This window comes from Mirounga angustirostris, unplaced genomic scaffold (assembly GCF_029215605.1).
Source record: "Mirounga angustirostris isolate CCGP_5_RB_7025 unplaced genomic scaffold, mMirAng1.0.hap1 SCAF_10, whole genome shotgun sequence".
NCBI classification, from domain to species: Eukaryota; Metazoa; Chordata; class Mammalia; order Carnivora; family Phocidae; genus Mirounga; species Mirounga angustirostris.
In genome coordinates this window covers 115,093,595-115,112,028 of record NW_026991718.1, presented here as the reverse complement: position 1 = coordinate 115,112,028, position 18,434 = coordinate 115,093,595, and the positions used below count along the sequence as shown (strand labels likewise).

Genomic DNA, 18,434 nt, shown 5'->3' with positions numbered 1-18,434 from the left:
TGTTTTCAAAGCCCTGACTGCCTTGGGGCATTGACACTGTCCTGTCTTTCTAGGGTACCCTTCTTAAGTACTCTTCATATTAAGTACTCCCAGTTCAGCTCATTGTCTCAGAACTGTTTACCTCTCTAACCTATCACTTTTTTTTTTTTTTTTGCTTCTCCAGTCCCTCTGGGTGTCCTATTCCCTTTGATGTCTTTTGTACCATAGTTCTGGTACTGCTTAGAGCTGTGTGCATTGGGCACAGCTAGAGCCATTTCCAGGTGTTGCTAATGGTTCTCCTAAATAAATCTCACTCAGGAGATGGGATAAATAGCTCCATGAAACTCTTCTTCCTGTGTTTCCTGTCTCACTTCTGATGTCGTCACCATCAATCTAGCCCCTCCAAGCTGGAATTCTTAGAGTCCTCCTCACCTCTTGCCTCATCTTCTGCACCCAAATTGTCCTGTCACTTCTCTGCCCAAAATATCTTTGGATTTTTTTTTTTTTTCCCTCTCTTCTGTTCCATTGCTTCATATCAACCCTCATCATCTCTCCTTCATTGCACGTGGCTTCATAACTAGTTCTGGACTTTACCCACTCTGGTGAACCTGTCACCATATAAATCACCAGAGGTTTTTCCAAATTCCACATCTGATCATATCCCTCTGTCTAGAAATCTGAGGGACAAAATTCAAATATTCTTAGCAATGGTATATAGAACGCTTCGTTGTTACATAGGAGAATATTCTTAGAAGATATAGTGTTTAGTATTTAGGAATGAAATGATTTGATATTTTCACATGGTTTAGCAAAAGAAAAAAGGGCATGTGTATGTATATATATAGAGAGATGAAGCAAATGTTAAAAATATTAACAGTTGTGAATCTAAAAATTATACAAGTTTTTCTTGTAGTACTCTTAGAATTTTAAGTAAGTTTGAAACTTTTCAAAGTGAAAAATGGGGCGGGGGCGGGGGGTGGGGAGAGAAGAAATCTTCACATTCTAGTCCCAACCCATCTTTCTAGTCTGATTGCCAAGAGACCTCTCTGATACACAGATATCCATGCATGTGCACACATACACACAAACACAGGTTTCACTCATGCCACATTTTCACTGATGCCATGTTCCTTTATGCTTCTGGGCTTTTGTTTATACAGGTCCCTTTGTCTGAAGTGGTCTTAACACCTGTCTTCCCTGCTCGTGGCACTGTGAGGCACAGCTGGATAGTGCCTCTTCCACGAAGCTTTTCCCAGCACCCCCCAATAATATTGGTATGTTTGGCCACTCCCTTCTCTGTATTGCTGCAGCACTTTGCACAAACTTCTGTGATAGGACTTACCATGCTGTCCTGTAATTGTGGGTTTGTGTAGGTCACGCCCATTAGATGGGATGAAGAATCCTAGGATTCCTGGTGTCTTAACACAGAGTGCCTAACATGGTGACCCCTCAGATACTTGGGTGGACACAGGTACCTGCTTCTATTATTAGTGACTGGGCAGCATTGTCTCCCAAATTCTGACTTAATGAATGATCTCTTTTCACACCTGGATTCAATTTCTCTGACCACCCTCTCCCCTGAGAAAGTTTCATTTTTCTCTCCCTGCCCTGCCTCTGGGGTTCCTTGACTCTCTCATCATTTATATTTCTTTTTTTTTTTTTTTAAAGATTTTATTTATTTATTTGACAGAGAGAGACACAGCGAGAGAGGGAACACAAGCAGGGGGAGCGGGAGAAGGAGAAGCAGGCTTCCCGCTGAGCAGGGAGCCTGATGCGGGGCTCCATCCCAGGACCCTGGGATCATGACCTGAGCCAAAGGCAGACGCTTAACGACTGAGCCACCCAGGCGCCCCTCATCATTTATATTTCTAATTCACTTTATAGAATAGATGAACCTTAGAATGTTAGATTGAGTGCCTCAGATATTCTCTGGTTCTGTGGTTCTCAATCTGAAGGGGCTCAGATGTGTATGTATTTTAAAAAGTCTCCCCAGAGGATTTCTGATGTGCGTCTCAGAGTAAGGACTATAGATCAGGTCCCACTGGCTCGTTTCTGTGGTGAGAAAATGGGGTCCCAGAAAAGTTCACTGATTTGCCCAAGGTTGTGCAGCTACAAACAGCAGAATGAGGACCCAAACTAGGGTATGCTGATTCCCAGCCCAGTGTCCATTTTACTATACCATGATCCCTTCCCGGGGTGCAGGAGGGGGATCAACTTCGTGGCAGGTTCCTTCTCTCTGGTCTTCTTACCAAGGACTTCCAAAGGCCAAGAGGACAGCTTTTCTGGAGTCTCAAGGCATTCCATTTCTTCAGTGCAGTCCCAGGCCTGAGGCCCCTTTTATTCAGAGTTTCTAATCCGAAAGGGCAGAGGTTTCCTACTCAGCAGGACTAATAGAGATTAAGGGGGAAAAAAAGGTGAGAATGCTAACAATGTTCTGAATTTGTTTCTTTTTCCATCATTTAGAGTCTGAATGTCTCCACATCGGCTGAATTTGCCTTAAGTTGATTTTACAATTATTTTTCAGAGACTCCGTGGTTGTGTTTTTTTAAGAGTAGAGGAACACCGAGACTGAACACCGTGCTCAGAGAGGCTGGGCCGGGAGACTAACAAAGGCGGTATTATACTGTGCACGGCAAAGCCAGTAAATGAATTCAGGAGACACCTAGATGTGTTTCTCGAGGAGGGCGTGAGGGGGAGGGGTCTGGTGAAAAGGCAGAAAGGTGGGATTAAGATAAATTAAAATGGGGCCAGCATGTTGGATAAGGGGACAGCCCCTTCCTGTTCCCACTATTGCTTAAGATTTTTCATTCTGCTTAGTTCAAAAGTTAAAACTAGTCCTTAACCATGGACTTCATACTCCTCCATCCCCCACTTTCTTACATAGGAAAAGAACTTCGTTGTAAAGCTATTCTGGCCTGATACAGCAGTGTTTATTATTTGAATGCTGCATCTGTGGGGTGGCTTAGACCATTAAAACTGGAAAGGAGCCTTGAAATAATCTAGACCAGAGATTTTCAAAAGTGAGGTCTCCAGACCAGCAGCCTCAACATCGCTTAGGAACTTGTTAAAAATGCAAGTTTAGGGCCCCACCCTCAATCTGCCGAATCAGAAACTCTGGCTGTCGGGTCCAGCAACCTGTGTCTTAACAGACCCTCTGATCAGAGGGCCACTGCTCACCTCTGATCCTGTCATTTAACTAACGGAGAAACTTGCTTGAGGAGAGGAGTAAATTTGTTAGAAACCAACTAAAGAGCAGAACTCGGGTCCCCTGATTGCCAGCTCCTCTTGCTCTCTCTGCTGAGGGGAGCAGGGTGTGGGCATGGGCAGGTGCCCTGTAAAAGTTGAGGATTTCAGCATAATACAGAAACAGTTCACCCATAGTAGTAGCTCGACTTACTGAGAACTTTCTCTTTGCTGTGCACTTTATAAGCACCATACGAATTTGACATTTTACAACAATCTTAACCTATGAGATAGTATTTCTATCCTCATTTTATAGATGAAGACACTAGGATCAGAGAGGTTAGTGGATTCATTTCCTATAGCTGCTGTAACAACTTAACACAAACTTGGTGGCTTGAAACAACAGAAATTTATTCTCTCATAGTTCTGACGGCCAGAAATCAGCCTCATGGGGCCACAATTGAGGCATTAGCAGGGCCGTGCTCTTTCTGGAGGCTTTAGGGGAAAATCTGTTCTTTGCCCTTTCCAGCTTCTGGAGGCCACTGACATTCTTTGGCTTGTGGCCACATCACTCCAATTTCAGCCTCCCTCTTTAAGGGTACATGTGATTACATTTAGGGCCCACCTGGATAATCCAGGATAACCTCCCCATCTGAAGACTCCTGATCTAATCATAGCTGCAAAGTCCTTTTTTCCCCATATAAGATACATTCCCAGGTTCCAGGAATTAGGCTATAGATATCTTTTGGGAGACCATTATTCTAACCTACCAGGAAGATAACTTAATCAGTCTTACACAGTAAATATGAGAGCCTGGATTGGAACCCAAACCTGCCAGACTTTTGAGCCCATGCTCTTAATTACTAGTCTGTACTACCTGAAAAGGTCATCACTCAGAACTATGGCTCTAACGTAAGCATTAAGATTTTTCACTTAAGTGCTGTTTCCTTCTTCCTCTAACTTACACATTACTTGTCACATAACACTGAACCTCTGAGTCCCTAAGCATGTCTGTATGTTGGTCCCGACTCCTTCAGTTAAATTGTTAGCTCCTAGAGGGCAGAGATTGTATCTTTTTCCTTTTTTTTAAAAAAAAAAATGGAGTTATAATTCATCTACCATAAAAGTCACCATTTTAAGTGTTTTTTTTTTTTTAAGTAAATTCACAGTGTTATGCAACCATCACCACTATCTAATTCCAGAACATTTTCATCACCTCAAAAAGAAACCCTGTGCCCATTAGCAGTCACTCCCCATTCCTCTTTTCCCCCAGCCCCTGGCAACCACTACTCTACTTTCTGTCTCCATAGATTTTCCTATTCTGGGCATTTCATATAAATGGAATCATAATATGTGGCCTTTTCTCTCTGGCTCCTTTCACTTAGCATCATGTTTTCATGGTTCATCCATGTTGTAGTGTGTATCAGTACTTACTCCTTTTTATGGATGGTCTGTTGTATGGATATGCCACATTTTATTATCCATTTATCAATTGATGGGCATTTGGGTTGTTTCCATTTTTTTTTTGGCTTTTATGAATAATGCTGCTGTGAACATTCATGTACAGGTTTTTGTCTGAACATAGGTTTTCAGTTCTCTTGGGCATATTATCTAGGAGTGGAATTGCTGGGTCATACAGTGATGTTATGTTTAACTTTTTTGAGCAATTCAGATAGTGCATTTTGTATCAAATTGTTTGAATTTTAGTGTGCCATCCATTGTTATTTGTTTATAATGAAATAACATTTTCATAATATGTAGTCTTAATCATATTTCTCATCTTAACTGCCAAATAAATATTTATACCTACAGTTTTCGATAGTAAAGAGAAGGGATGGGTGGTATGGTATAATGGAGGGAGTTCTGGCCAGCCTGGCCACTCTCTGAGTGAGCTCGAGTAAGTCAAATCACCTCACCTCTCTGGGGAGGAGAGCTAGATGATTTCTAAATTCTCTTCCAGACTTAACATTCCGCAATTCTGTGAGAGTCTGAAAAGCTAGCCTTGTGTTAAATCCCAGAGCTTGTGTTCTGTTTTTTTAGCAGTTCATCATTCTCTGTCTGATTTCTGTTCCCAGACACAAACAAGGTTTTGCCCATCTATCCGTCTATTTTATTGTGGTCTGCTAACTTCAGGTACTCTGCTAGGCACTGGAGATACACAGATGATGAAGATACTGTCCCCGCCTCCCCAGTCTTGTAGGAGAAGACAAACGGATAAGCAGGTGATTATAATATTGAGAGATTATGATATTTAAAAATTGCTGAGAAGGCCCAGAGGAGAAAAGCTTGGGGTAGATGACATTTGGGTTGTATCTTTCAGATAAATGTTTAATAGACAAGAGAAACCTTCAGGGCAGAGGAGCAGTGTAGGTAGAGGCAGAATGGTGTGAGAGGACAGAGCATGTTTGCCTTTTTATGGTGACTTTTTTCCTTTTCTTACAGTGCTGAAAGCAGACTCTCTCTGTCCAGACTAGCTCCCATTTTGAGATCCTTTTGGGTGTCCAATATTCACAGACTCATTGACTAAGAGGTCTGCAAAAGAATCTATTTTGTGTAAGTCCTGGACACCTATAGATCTTCTTCCCAGTTTTTTAAGGACACTTCAGACTCAATTTCAGAGTAATGAGGTTCCCCGAATGGCTAAGGAGCCTTGATCAAGATTTGGGTTTTCTCTTAGCATCAGCTTAGTTTGGGCTCCTTGCAAATGCCCTCTGGTCCCCCTGAGGGTTTTAGTTACATAAAATATTAGGAACGTAAAATTTTACAGTATGATCAGCACAGCACAAACTAAATTTCTAACCTTTGACTAGAATCATATACGGAAGGCTTTGTGTTTTAAACTGCCCCCTTCCCAGCCTCCTAGCCTTCATGAGAGGTCATTGTACAGCTCTTTCCATGGTCACTGTTCTCTTCCCTTTTACTGGAGGGCAAAACTAGGGCAGAGAAATAATTTTTATTCACTTCTGAAAGGTTACAGTAATAAAGAAACTCTTGTTAACATCAGAGAACGTTGCAGCCAAGAGTTTTCACAGTCTGGCATTGTTTATTTTACATGTAATTTGGAACCTTCTGCACTCTTAAAAATATTGGCACAAAAATGTTTTAACTGTTGAAGTACTTCACTGCATGCGGCAGTATGCGGTGTCAGAGGGGCAGCAGGGCTCTGGAGAGCCATTTGCCCTGTTCCTGTTGGAGAGAAAAACAGTTTTAAGCGTGCATGTGTAGGTATGTGCACATCCACATCCACTCAACTGTAGATGAGTCTCTCTGCAGTTAGAATTTAAGAACTTTCTCTGTCCTGATGAACTTACGTTTCCCTTTATTTAACGATGAGAATGGTATAACAATCCTGCTTCCCCGTTGCCATGGCTTCCAGAAAGTACAGAGCTTCCCTTATTTAGGTATTTGATATAATTTTTCATTATCCTCTTTCTCTCACACATACACTTTATTAACGCTTTTCTTTACCTTTTCTTTTTTCTTTTTTTTTTTTTTTTCCTTTTTGGTGGAGATGTCTACTGTGGGCCCAATTCTGGCAGGCATTTTATAGATCTCATCTCCATCACAAATTGCCTGGCTAGAGGTGAGTGTGCCCATTTTGCAGCTGAGGAGAACTGGGGCAGAAAAGTTAAAGAACTTGGCTATGGCCACCACAGCGAGTCTCAAGTCCAGATCTGACTGATATTCAGACTTTTGCTCTTTTGGCCATAGCACGTGCCTTTTTTTATAAGCCAACTTGAACCTTTTTTTGGAAGTAAGTAGAATACAAGAACAAGTAAATGAACTAATGGCTAACCTATCCATTGACAGGAACAAAGTCATTTGTGTTGATCAAGATAGTAATACACAGAAGTATCTGGCTCCATCAAAGTGGTTTTTTTTTTTTTTAAGATTTTATTTATTTATTTGAGAAAGAGAAAGAGAGCACACAAGCCGGGGGAGGAGCAGAGGGAGAGGGAGGAAACAGACTTCCTGCTGAGCGTGGAGCCCAGTGAGGCCCATCCCAAGACCCTGAGATTACGACCGGAGCGGAAGTCAGACGCTCAACCAACTGAACCACCCAGGCGCCCCCATCAAAGGATTTTTGTTGTTGTTTTGTTAGGTTGAAATTAAGATTTGAAAACAATTACAGAAGGATCCCATGCTGGAGTGGTGATTGGGCTTCCATAGTTCCAGGCTCAACTTTGCTCCTAAAGTTTGGAGGATCTTCTCTTTCCCCCATCTGCTTCTTGTCCTGTGGGCTCAAAATAGAGCTATTTATATTAACCTTGCGAAGACCCAGGGATTCCCCAAGGCTGATCATGCTCTCCCTGTGGACAGTGGCCTGTTGCTGCATAAGCTCTTCTTCCTTCAGATCTTTCTTCCTTGGCCTCCAGAGTGGAGCCTTGGCAAAAGAGGCAGAGGTTACCCCACCAGCTGGGCTGTGTAGAGCTGTCACCAAGCCAGAACCTTCTCCAGGGATCTTCAGCAGGGCCTCCTTCCTCTGCAGGAGTTCTCCTCTGGCTCTGAGAAAAGGACGCTGTGCTGTCATGTATGTATGTGTTTAACTTCCCAAGCACTTACCTCCCATTAAATGGGCTTTGGAGCCAGACAGACCTGGGTTTTGATCATGCCGTGCCATAATGTGGCCTTGAGACCCTGGGCAAGTCTCTTTACCTTTCATTGTCTCCATTTCTTTCTCTGTAAGGTAAGTCATACATAGTGTGTGACTTTAGCAGTATGGTGCTAGTAAAGACTTAGTACAATGCTTGGCACATCAATGGGCACTGTTTGGACCCTTTCTGTATAGCACCTAGCATCGGCTGCTTTATTTCAAAACGATTTATGTCCACATCTGTCATGCTTCACTGGCTTCTGACTTTCTGGAGGACAGAGATCATATCTTTCATCCTTGTATCGCCGGTTCTGCCTGGCACAGGTCATGTTCATTGCAGGCCCTCAGTCGATGTTGGCTGAATCTGTTAGGATGGTTTGGACGGGGCAGGGCGGCCATGAATGTTTTAGTTTCTCCATCTGAACCTGGGGAAATAGTAACTCCTTATTTTGGAGCCTTTGAGGACAATTTAAAATGATATGTGTGAAGTGTTTGGAGCCCTTTGAAAGGAGGGTACTGGGGAAATTAATGGTGTTTTTGCTGTTCTTGGGAAAGCCCTTTGTGGTTCCCAGCGAATAAATTACTTGGAGTGAGTTTTCTAACACCTCCTACTCTGCTCTGTTCACTAAGGCTTTTTTTTTTTTTTTTAAATAACTGTCTGCTGTAATGCTTCTTTTGCTCTGACTTATAAAGATATATATTTTTGGTTTTGGACTTTTGACCCCTTTCTGCTCCCAGGAGAGAAATTTCTATCAGAATAATAAAAGGTGTAAACTGTGTGTGTTGCCCCTTTTGTGGGCCTTGGGCAGTTCAGCTGCTGGGGTTAAGAATCAGCAGGCATGTGGTTTGTGCCTGGTTATGGGGGAAGTAGGAGACCATTCCCATTAAGCATTCAGTGGCATTCTCAGTGTCCCCCACACTACTTCTTTCATTCCTGTCCTATGCCCTTTTGCTAAGATTCTTTGGATTTCAAATGAATTCTAGTGTCTTTGGTATTTTGAGTACAGATAATTTATGGCTCTACCTCTTCTCTTTCAAAGACAGAAGGTGTTTATCATCTGCTGTGCTTTAGGTCCCAAGCTGAGTTGCCTGCCAAAAAAGATCCTCCTTCTAGAGGAAGGAGAGGATGGGAGAGTTGAAAAACCACTCACTAGTTTTAGAGTCAAAAAAGTAAGGAATTAAACTTGGTTTCACCTTTAATCAACAGACTCAGGTGAAGAGCCTGGACCAGATTATTTCTCTCTCTCTTTTTTAAGATATTTATTTATTTACTTTTAGAGAGAGAAAGTGTGGCATTTTCACTGGGCTTTCTATAAATTGTGTCTTCAGGAAAAGGAATGATTGCAGTAGCACCGTGGGGAGCTCTTAGGGTATGGCAAGATTGTTAGTGCCCCTCACTCTGTGTCCTACCAGAAGGTAGGCAGCTATCTGCTCTTTTCTCCTGTGGGTTTAACCCTGCACTGGGCACTACCTCTGCTCAGGACTGGATGACTACGTGAAAAAGTTCTGGAAGCTAAGGCATCACACCGGGGTGTAGAAGCCATAGACATTGGTTGTAACTGCCCTGGATGTGCTTTTGAGTATTTCTGGATCCATTGGTAAGGCAGTTATAATAGTTCTCTTCCCCGTTTCCCTAAAATGCTGGGTGAATAATCCTGTGGTGATAGTTAGACCTGAAGGGGCCTAGCTGGAAAGCAGGGACTTCTTTCTCCACGTCGATGCTATCTGTTTAGCTGCTCTTTTCTGAGTGGCAGTGAAATGGACCATAAATGTAACATGTCTGGTCCTCAAAGGAGCAGAGAAGCCACAACCACTCTCTGGGCTTGAGCTGCCTTACTTGACACTTAGATCCAGGCCTGACCTCTTACCTCAACTCACCATTGGCTGCTTCACTGATCCCCTGCCTCTCGACTCTCTTCATCTTAGATGCATCTTGCAAATCATTCAATAGCCTGGCTCATCTTCTTAAACATTGCTTATGTCAAATACTCAGTAAAATTACCATCTAACATTCTATGTATTTTATTTTGCCCTTTCCCCCTTCCTAGAATATAAGCTCTAGGAATTCAAGTATTATCTCTCTCCCTTTTTTTTTTTAAGATTTTATTTTTAAGTAATCTCTACACCCATTGTGGGGCTCAGACTCACAACCCTGTGATCAAGAGTTGCATGCTCAACTGACTGAGGCAGCCAGGTGCCCCTGTATTGCCTCTTGTTTATTGCTGTAGCCTAAACTCCTAGAATAGTGCTTCGTGGATGGTTAACACTGACTATATATTTATTAATGATGAAGGCACTATTGAATTTTTTTTCTCCTCCAGGTCCAGCAGCATTATTAATTTTATGGCTCTGTTAAGGATTGTTTTACTCATTTGTTTATTTGTTTATTTTTTGATGTGTTGGATTTAATTTATTTATTTTCTCATTTATTTATTTAGGGAACATTTTTGTCCCTCACCATGTGCTAATCCCCAAATGCTCTTGGTAGAGAGTGCTCCAGAGAGAAATGATCTTACAGGGCTTATATGCCAAAAAGAGAAATGAGGTTGAATCTTTCCTAGGTTAGGTTCTAAACTAAATAGATGAACAACTAAGATTGGGAATTCACCTGTTTTTTGTTTAGTTGTATTTTTGCTGTAGACTTTCTTTTTTATTTATTTATTTTTTTAAAAGATTTTTATTTATTTATTTGACAGAGAGAGAGACAGTGAGAGAGGGAACACAAGCAGGGGGAGTGGGAGAGGGAGAAGCAGGCCTCCCACAGAGCTGGGAGCCTGATGCGGGGCTCGATCCCAGGACCCTGGGATCATGACCTGAGCCGAAGGCAGACGCTTAACCGACTGAGCCACCCAGGCGCCCCGTTTGCTGTAGACTTTCTAGAGAAGCTGGCCCAGCACAGGGCTGAGTGTGATGGCAGGATGGGGCTGGAAACTAGGCAGCCCCTAGGCGCCGAAGGGAGGGATGTAGACTGGCAGCCCTCTGCCCAGGTGGAGGAATTGGTTGGGTTTGTAACCAGCTTTCTAAGGCAGAATCAGAGTGGTTGAGAGTCCTTGGTCACCAAAGCCAGACTAGGCTCAGATCCCAAAGCAGCTGTGCGACCTTGGGTAAGGACCTTAGTCTCTGCGCCTCCATTTTTTCTCTGTAAAATAGGAATAGCTATAGTACCTACCTCACCTTACTTACAGCATTGTGGAGGTTTAAGTAAATTAGTACGTGTGAGACTTTCTGAACAGTGCCAGGGGGCTAGATAGAGGTTTGCAGCTCTTCATTTTATTACTTATTAAGTATAATCTGACATGATAATGTAAATAGAAAAAAGAAAGGCAGTTTTGCATAGTTATATGGAAAAACTGAGTCTCAGAGATTTGTCTTCCAGAGTTACAAGGTGGGGAAATGGAACTGTTTGGGCCCAGAATTTGCTTAGATTTCAAAGCATTTCTGAGGTCAGAGTGGGACTTGAATACAGATCACTAGAGAGAGCAACTCTTTACCAGATACAGTATTCCAGCTGAGGTTTTCTTTTTCCTTTAGATAAAATGTTTACTGTTTTAGCAATATTTTACTGAAAAAAAGAGGACAAAAAGAATTAACCTAAAGAGGTGAGGGCCACTCTCAGAGCTCATAAAGCCAAGTCCATTCTATTTTCTGGGACTCGGAACTTTACTGCTTGTCTCACCATTGGCCTTCTCATTACTTGAGCAGGAGTGCTTCTACCAGAATCCAGGCTCAGCCATTCCCAGGGTACTTCTATATGATTCTGTCAGTGGAGTAGCCCTTCTGTTTGAGCCTTAAGACCAAAGAATGTTGGACTAGGAATCAGATGACATTGTTTCTGTGAACTTCTCCATCATCTCTGAGCAGAGTGGCAATTGGTGACCCTTTGTTTCCTCATCTCCACAGCAGGGACCAGCCTATTTCTGAGGTTACCACAGGGGCGATATTTGGGAAATTGTATGGTTCTGAGCAGTTAGCATAAGGAGACAGGAGTGAAAAACAAGCATTGTGTATGACCCATGGAGAACAAGGGAAATGCCCATTTGACTGTTTGGGGCTGTAGACTTTGGTCTGACCTCCTCTTCCCAGCTGGAGTCACCAGTTAACCTGTGTGATTCAGTGAACTAGGGTGGCCCATCTCTTTTGCTTCCCATTACTGTAGAGAAGAAGAAGACAGGACTGTTTGGTAAAAGGGCTAGGAACCTCAAGATTGGGAAAGGAGGTAGATTTTGGATCCTCCAAGAATGTTGTTTTCCAGGCAGCATGATGTCTGTCTTGGAATTGCTGAGTGGGAAAGGACAGTGCTTGCCTCCCGGTCTTCTGGGATGTTTAGATCCTCAGCACCCAGGACAAATGACAGTGCCCAGACTCCATTAGCAAAGCACTTACTAGCTTGTTAATTCTCCATTTTCATCTGTTTCGCTTGTATGTCTGTGCACTTGAGATGGCCAGTACTGATGGGGAGCGAGCGTCCTGTAGTTTCCCACTGTCCCAAGTCTGCCTAAATTCAGTAAAAACTATTTTAGAAAGCAGTGTTGTGCCTGCAGCTTTCCTGCACTTATAAGTGCAGTCATGAGGTCCGTTGTGCATTTGGGAGCCTGCAAGTGTTTCTGGAAACCTAAGGTGTGTCAGCATCTTGCTGACCTCGTGACTGCAGGTAGAATGCAGAGGACCCAGACGGATGATATCCACTGACATGTAGCGAACGGATTGCTGGGAAAGGGGATCAGGCTCCTTGGCCCTGGTGTTCTGTACTTCTGCTCCACTGGAGACGCCTGCCGGGCTCAAGCTAAGTACACATCTTGCTCATATTACATCTTGTTCAAGTAGGATTTTCCATTACCACAACACAGGAGACATCGAGGGCACCATGAATGCGAAAACCCTACAAGACTGCGACCAGGGTCAGAAAGTCATCAGCTTATGATTACAAATAACTGTTGCATTCTTTTTTCAGCTGGCATTCAGCGAGGTCTGATTATGTGCAAGTCATGGCCTCCTCACCTTTTCTCCTCTGCATCCACCTGATAATCAAATGCTGTTGATAGTGCTGTAGACATTTCTCTGGAAAGCCTTCCTCTTTATGCCTGTTGCCGCTTACGTTAATTCAGTTCCTTACCAACTCTCACTGGGCCATTGCTGCAGCCTCCTCTGGTATTCCTGCCTCCTGTGGTATTCCTACCTCTGGCCTTTCCCCTAACTTTGTGGTCTGTACTTTATACTTCTAGGGTTAATTTTCAGAAATATCCCCTGTGCTCAGACCTCCTCATGCGGCATTCAGGGCCATTTCCAATCAGACAGATACTGCCTTTTCAGTTCTGCCTCTGCTTCTTCCCATTCATGGCCTCTTTGTTACAAATTTTCCTCTGCAAATGCAGTATTTGTTTACCTCTCTGTGGCTTTGCACATACCATTCTTTCAGTCTGAAAAGTGGTAATCCCTGTTCACCCTTTAATATCTAATGTAGTAAATGTTGCTTCATCTCTGAAGCCTTTCAGCCCCCAGATTCGCCGTTGCCATTTTTTACAATGTGCTAGGTGTTTCACTTGTGTATGATGTGTCTTTCACATGAGATCACAGACTTCCTTAGGACAGCTACTGTGTTTCATTCATCCTTTTTGTCTACTGCATACCATAATGCCTTAAATATGGTAGGCACTAAGTATATGCTTAGAATATGTACAAGGCAGTGTAGAATTCTGCACCTGGGCAGCTTATGGTCTAGCAAGGAACATAAGTTACTTCATAATACTACTGCTCAGAATGGGATAAATATTGTAAGAGAGGCTTTAATGTATACACATGGTTAAGTCACAGATTGAAATTTGTGAGAAGAATCATTTGTAATTGGAATTTTTTTTTTTAATTTTGTGGTAACATATACATAATATTTATCATTTTAACCTTTCACAAGAGTACCATTTGGTGGCCTTAAATGAGATGCATTCATAATGTTATGTAACCATCATCACTATCTATACCAATTTTTTCATCATCCACAACAAAAAATCCCTCATTTCTATTCTCCCCAACTACTTGTAGCCTCCTGTGCCTATCCTAGGTACCTCACAGAAGGAGAAATTATACAATATTTGTCCTTCTCTGTCTGACTTATTTCATTAAATGTAATGTTTTCAAGGTGTATCCATGTTATAGCATATATCACTTCATTCCTTTTTATGGCTGAATATTATTCCATTGCATGTAGATAACCACATTTTGTTTATCTGTTGATGAATGCTTAGGTTTTTTCCACCTTTTGGCTATTGTGGATAATGCTGTTATGAACATTGGAGTACAAGTATCTGTTCCAGTCTCAGCTTTCGATTCTTTTGGGTATCTAGTTAGGAATGGAATTAGTAGGTCATAGGGTAGTTCTGTGTTTAACTTTGTGAGAAATTGCCAAACTATTTTTCACAACGCTGTGCTATTTTACATTCCCACCAGCAATGCTTGAAAGTTCCAGTTTTTCTGTATCCTCGCTAACACTTGATATTTTCCTTTTCCTTTTTTTAAAATTATAGCCATTCTAGTAGGTGCGAATGGAATTATCCTTTGCTTATTATACTTCTGGTAATTGCCTGCTGATTGGTTCTACCTTGATTATTGGCCATTAATGACCACTAATAAATGAAACTGTTTTCACCTTCCAAATCTTGTATTTAACAACAGAAAACCAAAGCCTGATCAAAACTTCCGTGCCCTGGCACTTGTTAGCAGGGCATGAGCCCTTTGTTAAACTTGGAAGTGTAAGCAAAAGGGCATTTCTTAGAAAGTTTCCTAGTTATTCTTCCATAGCACTTGTTATAGAGCAGGCAGGGTTCAAAGGTCTGTTAATGTTTAACCTGTTCACTTCAGAGAGTTGGCTAATATCTCATTAGAGTGATCAGCAAGAGAGGAAAAACTCAGTTGCCCACTTCATGCTTTCTTACCCTGACAGTTGTGAATTTCTTTCTTGGTTCAGTCAGAAGCTCTCCTTCTTAACTTCAGACTTCTGTATAAATATTTTGACTTCAAGTCTAGAACACTAGCAGATGGTAGTCATGGAACTAGAGGTGGTCTTGAAATACTTCAGTGGAAGAGACTGCTTTGAGAGAGGTGTGGGGTTTCAGAGGCTATGAGAGGACACCCTGAAAGGACAGGAATTGGGCCTCTTCAGCCTAGAGTAGTGTTTGGAAACCATGAAAACAGCAGCAGCATGTACACAGACCTGCTCAACCCCTCTCCAAATCCTTGTACTCAATCCTTGTACTCAAGGGAACTTCCCTGAAATTTGTAAAAGTGGATGGACATCACTAATGCAAGAGGTAATTATGACAGGAAATACTACATTGAGTCATTCTGCAGACATGTGCTGAGCAGTGCCGTCTTTGCCCTCAAGGAGCTCACAGTCTAATGCAGTGGGAAATGAGGGGGGCAGACTATAAACAGATATTAAAATAGCACAGTATGCCTTCCTGGTGGAAATACTAAAAACCACGTGAAGGAAAAAGCAACAAGCTTTGGGGAACTTGAAAGACTTCACAGAAAATGAGGTGATGCTTCTTCTGTAAAATGAGGACAATGACACCCCCCTTTTAGGATTATTGTGAAGATGAAAGAGATAATACATAAAGCTTTTAATACAGTTGCTGGCACATGGTAGGCATTCAACAAATGTTAGCTAATGTTGTTATGTTATCATGGAAAGATTTTATTGAATTGATGAATGACAATATATCCATTAATTGCACTCAACAGAGACTGACGAGCTAATTTAAGCAGACAAAGGCATTTATTGGAGGCTAACTAGTGCTCACAGAATGGAAAGGAGAGTTTGACAACAGGCCCCAGGAAGCTCAGGGATCGCAGTATTAGAAATAAGAACTTAGGGGCGCCTGGGTGGCTCAGTTGGTTAAGCGACTGCCTTCGGCTCAGGTCATGATCCTGGAGTCCCGGGATCGAGTCCCGCATCGGGCTCCCTGCTCGGCAGGGAGCCTGCTTCTGCCTCTGCTCTCTGTCTCTCATGAATAAATAAATAAAATCTTAAAAAAAAAAAAAAAAAAAAAAAAAAAAAAAAAGAAATAAGAACTTAGTACAGTCTCTTTGGGATGACCCAACTTTAGCTGCCTTTTATCTTTGAATGTCTCCACTCAGAAGCAAAACTCTGATTAGATTAGCTGGGATTCTCTGCCCATCTCTGTGTTGAGGGGACAGGTTTCAAGGACCAGCAGCCTGCCAACTCATATGGAGTTGGGGAGGAGTAGGTCTGGGTCCTAAGGAAGAGATGCAGAGAGTGAGTGATACTCACCTCAGACAGTATCAGAGTACTTCCAAAATCTGCTGATCCATTGAGACTGTTGATGGAAACAACCAGGCCAACTCATGGAACAGCCTTTGGGTGTTTTTTTTGTCCATGGAATCTTGAATGCTCTGGCTTATGATCAATGGCAACCCAACGTGACCATACCTATCTGATATTCTTCATTGAAATTTCTCTAGTTTCTCTGTGTTTATTCTTAAGTATGGTAGCTAAAACAAAGACTCTTGACTATTACAATAGTAGAAGAAAGAAAACTTTTTGACCTTTGTATATGGAATTTCTTTTTATATGTCCACCTTAAAAATTTCTCATTTGTCAGCTCATGATCAGAGATTTGCTCTGGGACTTTATTATGACTATGTAGTCAAACCCTTTCTTCAGCTGTTACTTATTATTATTTTGGCCTATACATGCTACAGTGTATTTGACCTTGTTGAATCTCATCTCCTTTCTAGGATAACTTTTCAATAATTCAGAGTCGTTTCCATTTTACTCTTCTTTTTCAAAGTACTGAAATTAGCAATTTTAATTTTTTTGCTTGTGTGATTCTCCGTTTCTGATATGACCCATCAGAAGCAGAAAGGTGTGACATTTTAGGTAGACACTGGATTTAGGGACCAGCTGTCCGAGATAAAGTCATAGCACTGTCACAAGAAGGGTGTGACTCTGGGGCAAGGCATTTAACATTTTTGAACTTCTCTTTTCTTGTTTATAGAGTCAGGACAATGTAGTAGCAGTTAGGCTGTGAGCTCCTAGAAGGGCAGGGTTATGGTCATGAGGCACAAAAAGAGATCGTATATATGCATACATTATCAAATCAAATGCAGTGTATGCTCATTGTTACTACCACCATCATAACTACTATTAGTTCAGATTTTCGGTGGAGGCCCCCAGAATTGTTTCCTTTAGGACTTTGTGCTGTCAATGTTGTTAAAACAGTGACTCTTTCAAGCCAGTATTCGCCCCTCTAACTGGAATACGCGTGACACTTGCCATCTGGGATGCAACAAAAAACTTCAGAAATGGAGTAGATTAGAGCTGTTACCTTCCTCTTATCTCTATGTCCTGACACAGAAGAAAATTAAATTGGCGTGATAGTTTGATCATCCCAGGATCATAGTGTTCCTCATCAGCTCTTTTCAAGGTGATTTCAGACTTAACTGTTGTGTTTGAATGTCTTGTCAAGTGGGTACATGACTGTAATTTTCAAGGACAGCTGTCTCTTGCTTTGCTCTTTTCCAAGCCAACCATTCAGAAATTAAAGCTAGTGGTTCTGCAGGTATGCCTGCCAAACCGTGTACCTCGTTTTTCAAGACATGATCAGGCAGTGCAAATTTTGAATATGCAGATTCCAAGCTGCAAGACTGGGATTTTTAAAATAAATAAGTAAGTAAATAAATAATTTGAAGAGGCATTTCAATGTAGCAAGCTTCCCTGTGCATTAAAAGTTTGAAATGATTTATTAAAATAAGATGTAAGAATTATCTCATGTTTTGTTTAGGTTGGCTTTTCATCACAGCTGAAATATGCTTTACTCAGATTGACATGATTTTCTAAAGAGGGAAGAAGAAATTGAAACTGACCATCTTTTCATGTTTTATTATTTTTCCTTTTCTTCTTGGTATTAATACAATTTTCTCTGGATCTGCCTAACACACACACACAGAATTTTATTTTGTTGTATTTTGTGATCATTGCTAAAAGGTCCTTAGTAGATCTGTTAGTCATCATGCAAGTGAGTGAGTTACATGCACTCATGTGTATTTGGTCTCTCCATGTCCCCCTTCTCTCTATCTCCTCTCACCTGTTTCTGTGTGTTTCACATAATATTGCACAGTGAGCTCATTCTAACATTAAATTTAATAGACTGGCTGATGTTCAGTGCACATTAGCCTATTGCCATGCAGTCACTGTAGCCCATGGTCTTGATACTGCAAAGCGTTGCTGATGGCCTTTCTGACTGCTGGAAAGACCTGACCTGCGATCTTTTGCACTGTTGTACCCTTAGGATGAATTTTGTGTGTTCCTTATGCTTTTAGTCAGCACTCTAACCACCCTTTTTTATTCATTCATTCCAACAAATTCTTTTCTTTTTTATTTAAGATTTTACTTTTTAAGTAATCTCTACACCTAACATGAGGCTCAAACTCACAACTCCAAGATCAAGAGTCTCATGCTCCACTGACTGAGCCAGCCAGGCTCCCCTATTCCAACAAATTCTTATTAGCCTGCTGCTGTTAGTGGCTTTGCCTCAAGCCAGTAGCTGTAAAACTTATCCTTACCTTCATGTGCATCCGTTCTTGTGTTGTCACCACCAACCTTCTTCCATTCTGTCTTCCTATGCCCCAATCACACCCTTTTGCCCACTAGTTTTCCCAGGAG

The 18,434-nt window shown here is 41.8% G+C and overlaps 1 protein-coding gene across 10 annotated transcripts in view; it reads left to right on the top strand.

The window, feature by feature from the left end:
• The window catches only part of LOC123851722 (ubiquinol-cytochrome c reductase complex assembly factor 1), a 93,802-nt gene that overhangs the window by 59,614 nt on the left and 15,754 nt on the right, over positions 1-18,434 (top strand). For 6 of the 10 annotated variants that reach the window (XM_064573072.1, XM_064573069.1, XM_064573068.1 and 3 more), the window contains 2 exons: positions 1,140-1,253; positions 5,238-5,384. The exons of 3 other annotated variants lie outside the window; for them this stretch is intronic. In XM_064573072.1, the coding sequence (XP_064429142.1) occupies positions 1,140-1,253; positions 5,238-5,384 (261 nt within the window). The remainder of the gene's footprint in view (positions 1-1,139; positions 1,254-5,237; positions 5,385-18,434) is intronic. One more of the 10 variants, XM_064573071.1, reaches the window with a different exon arrangement.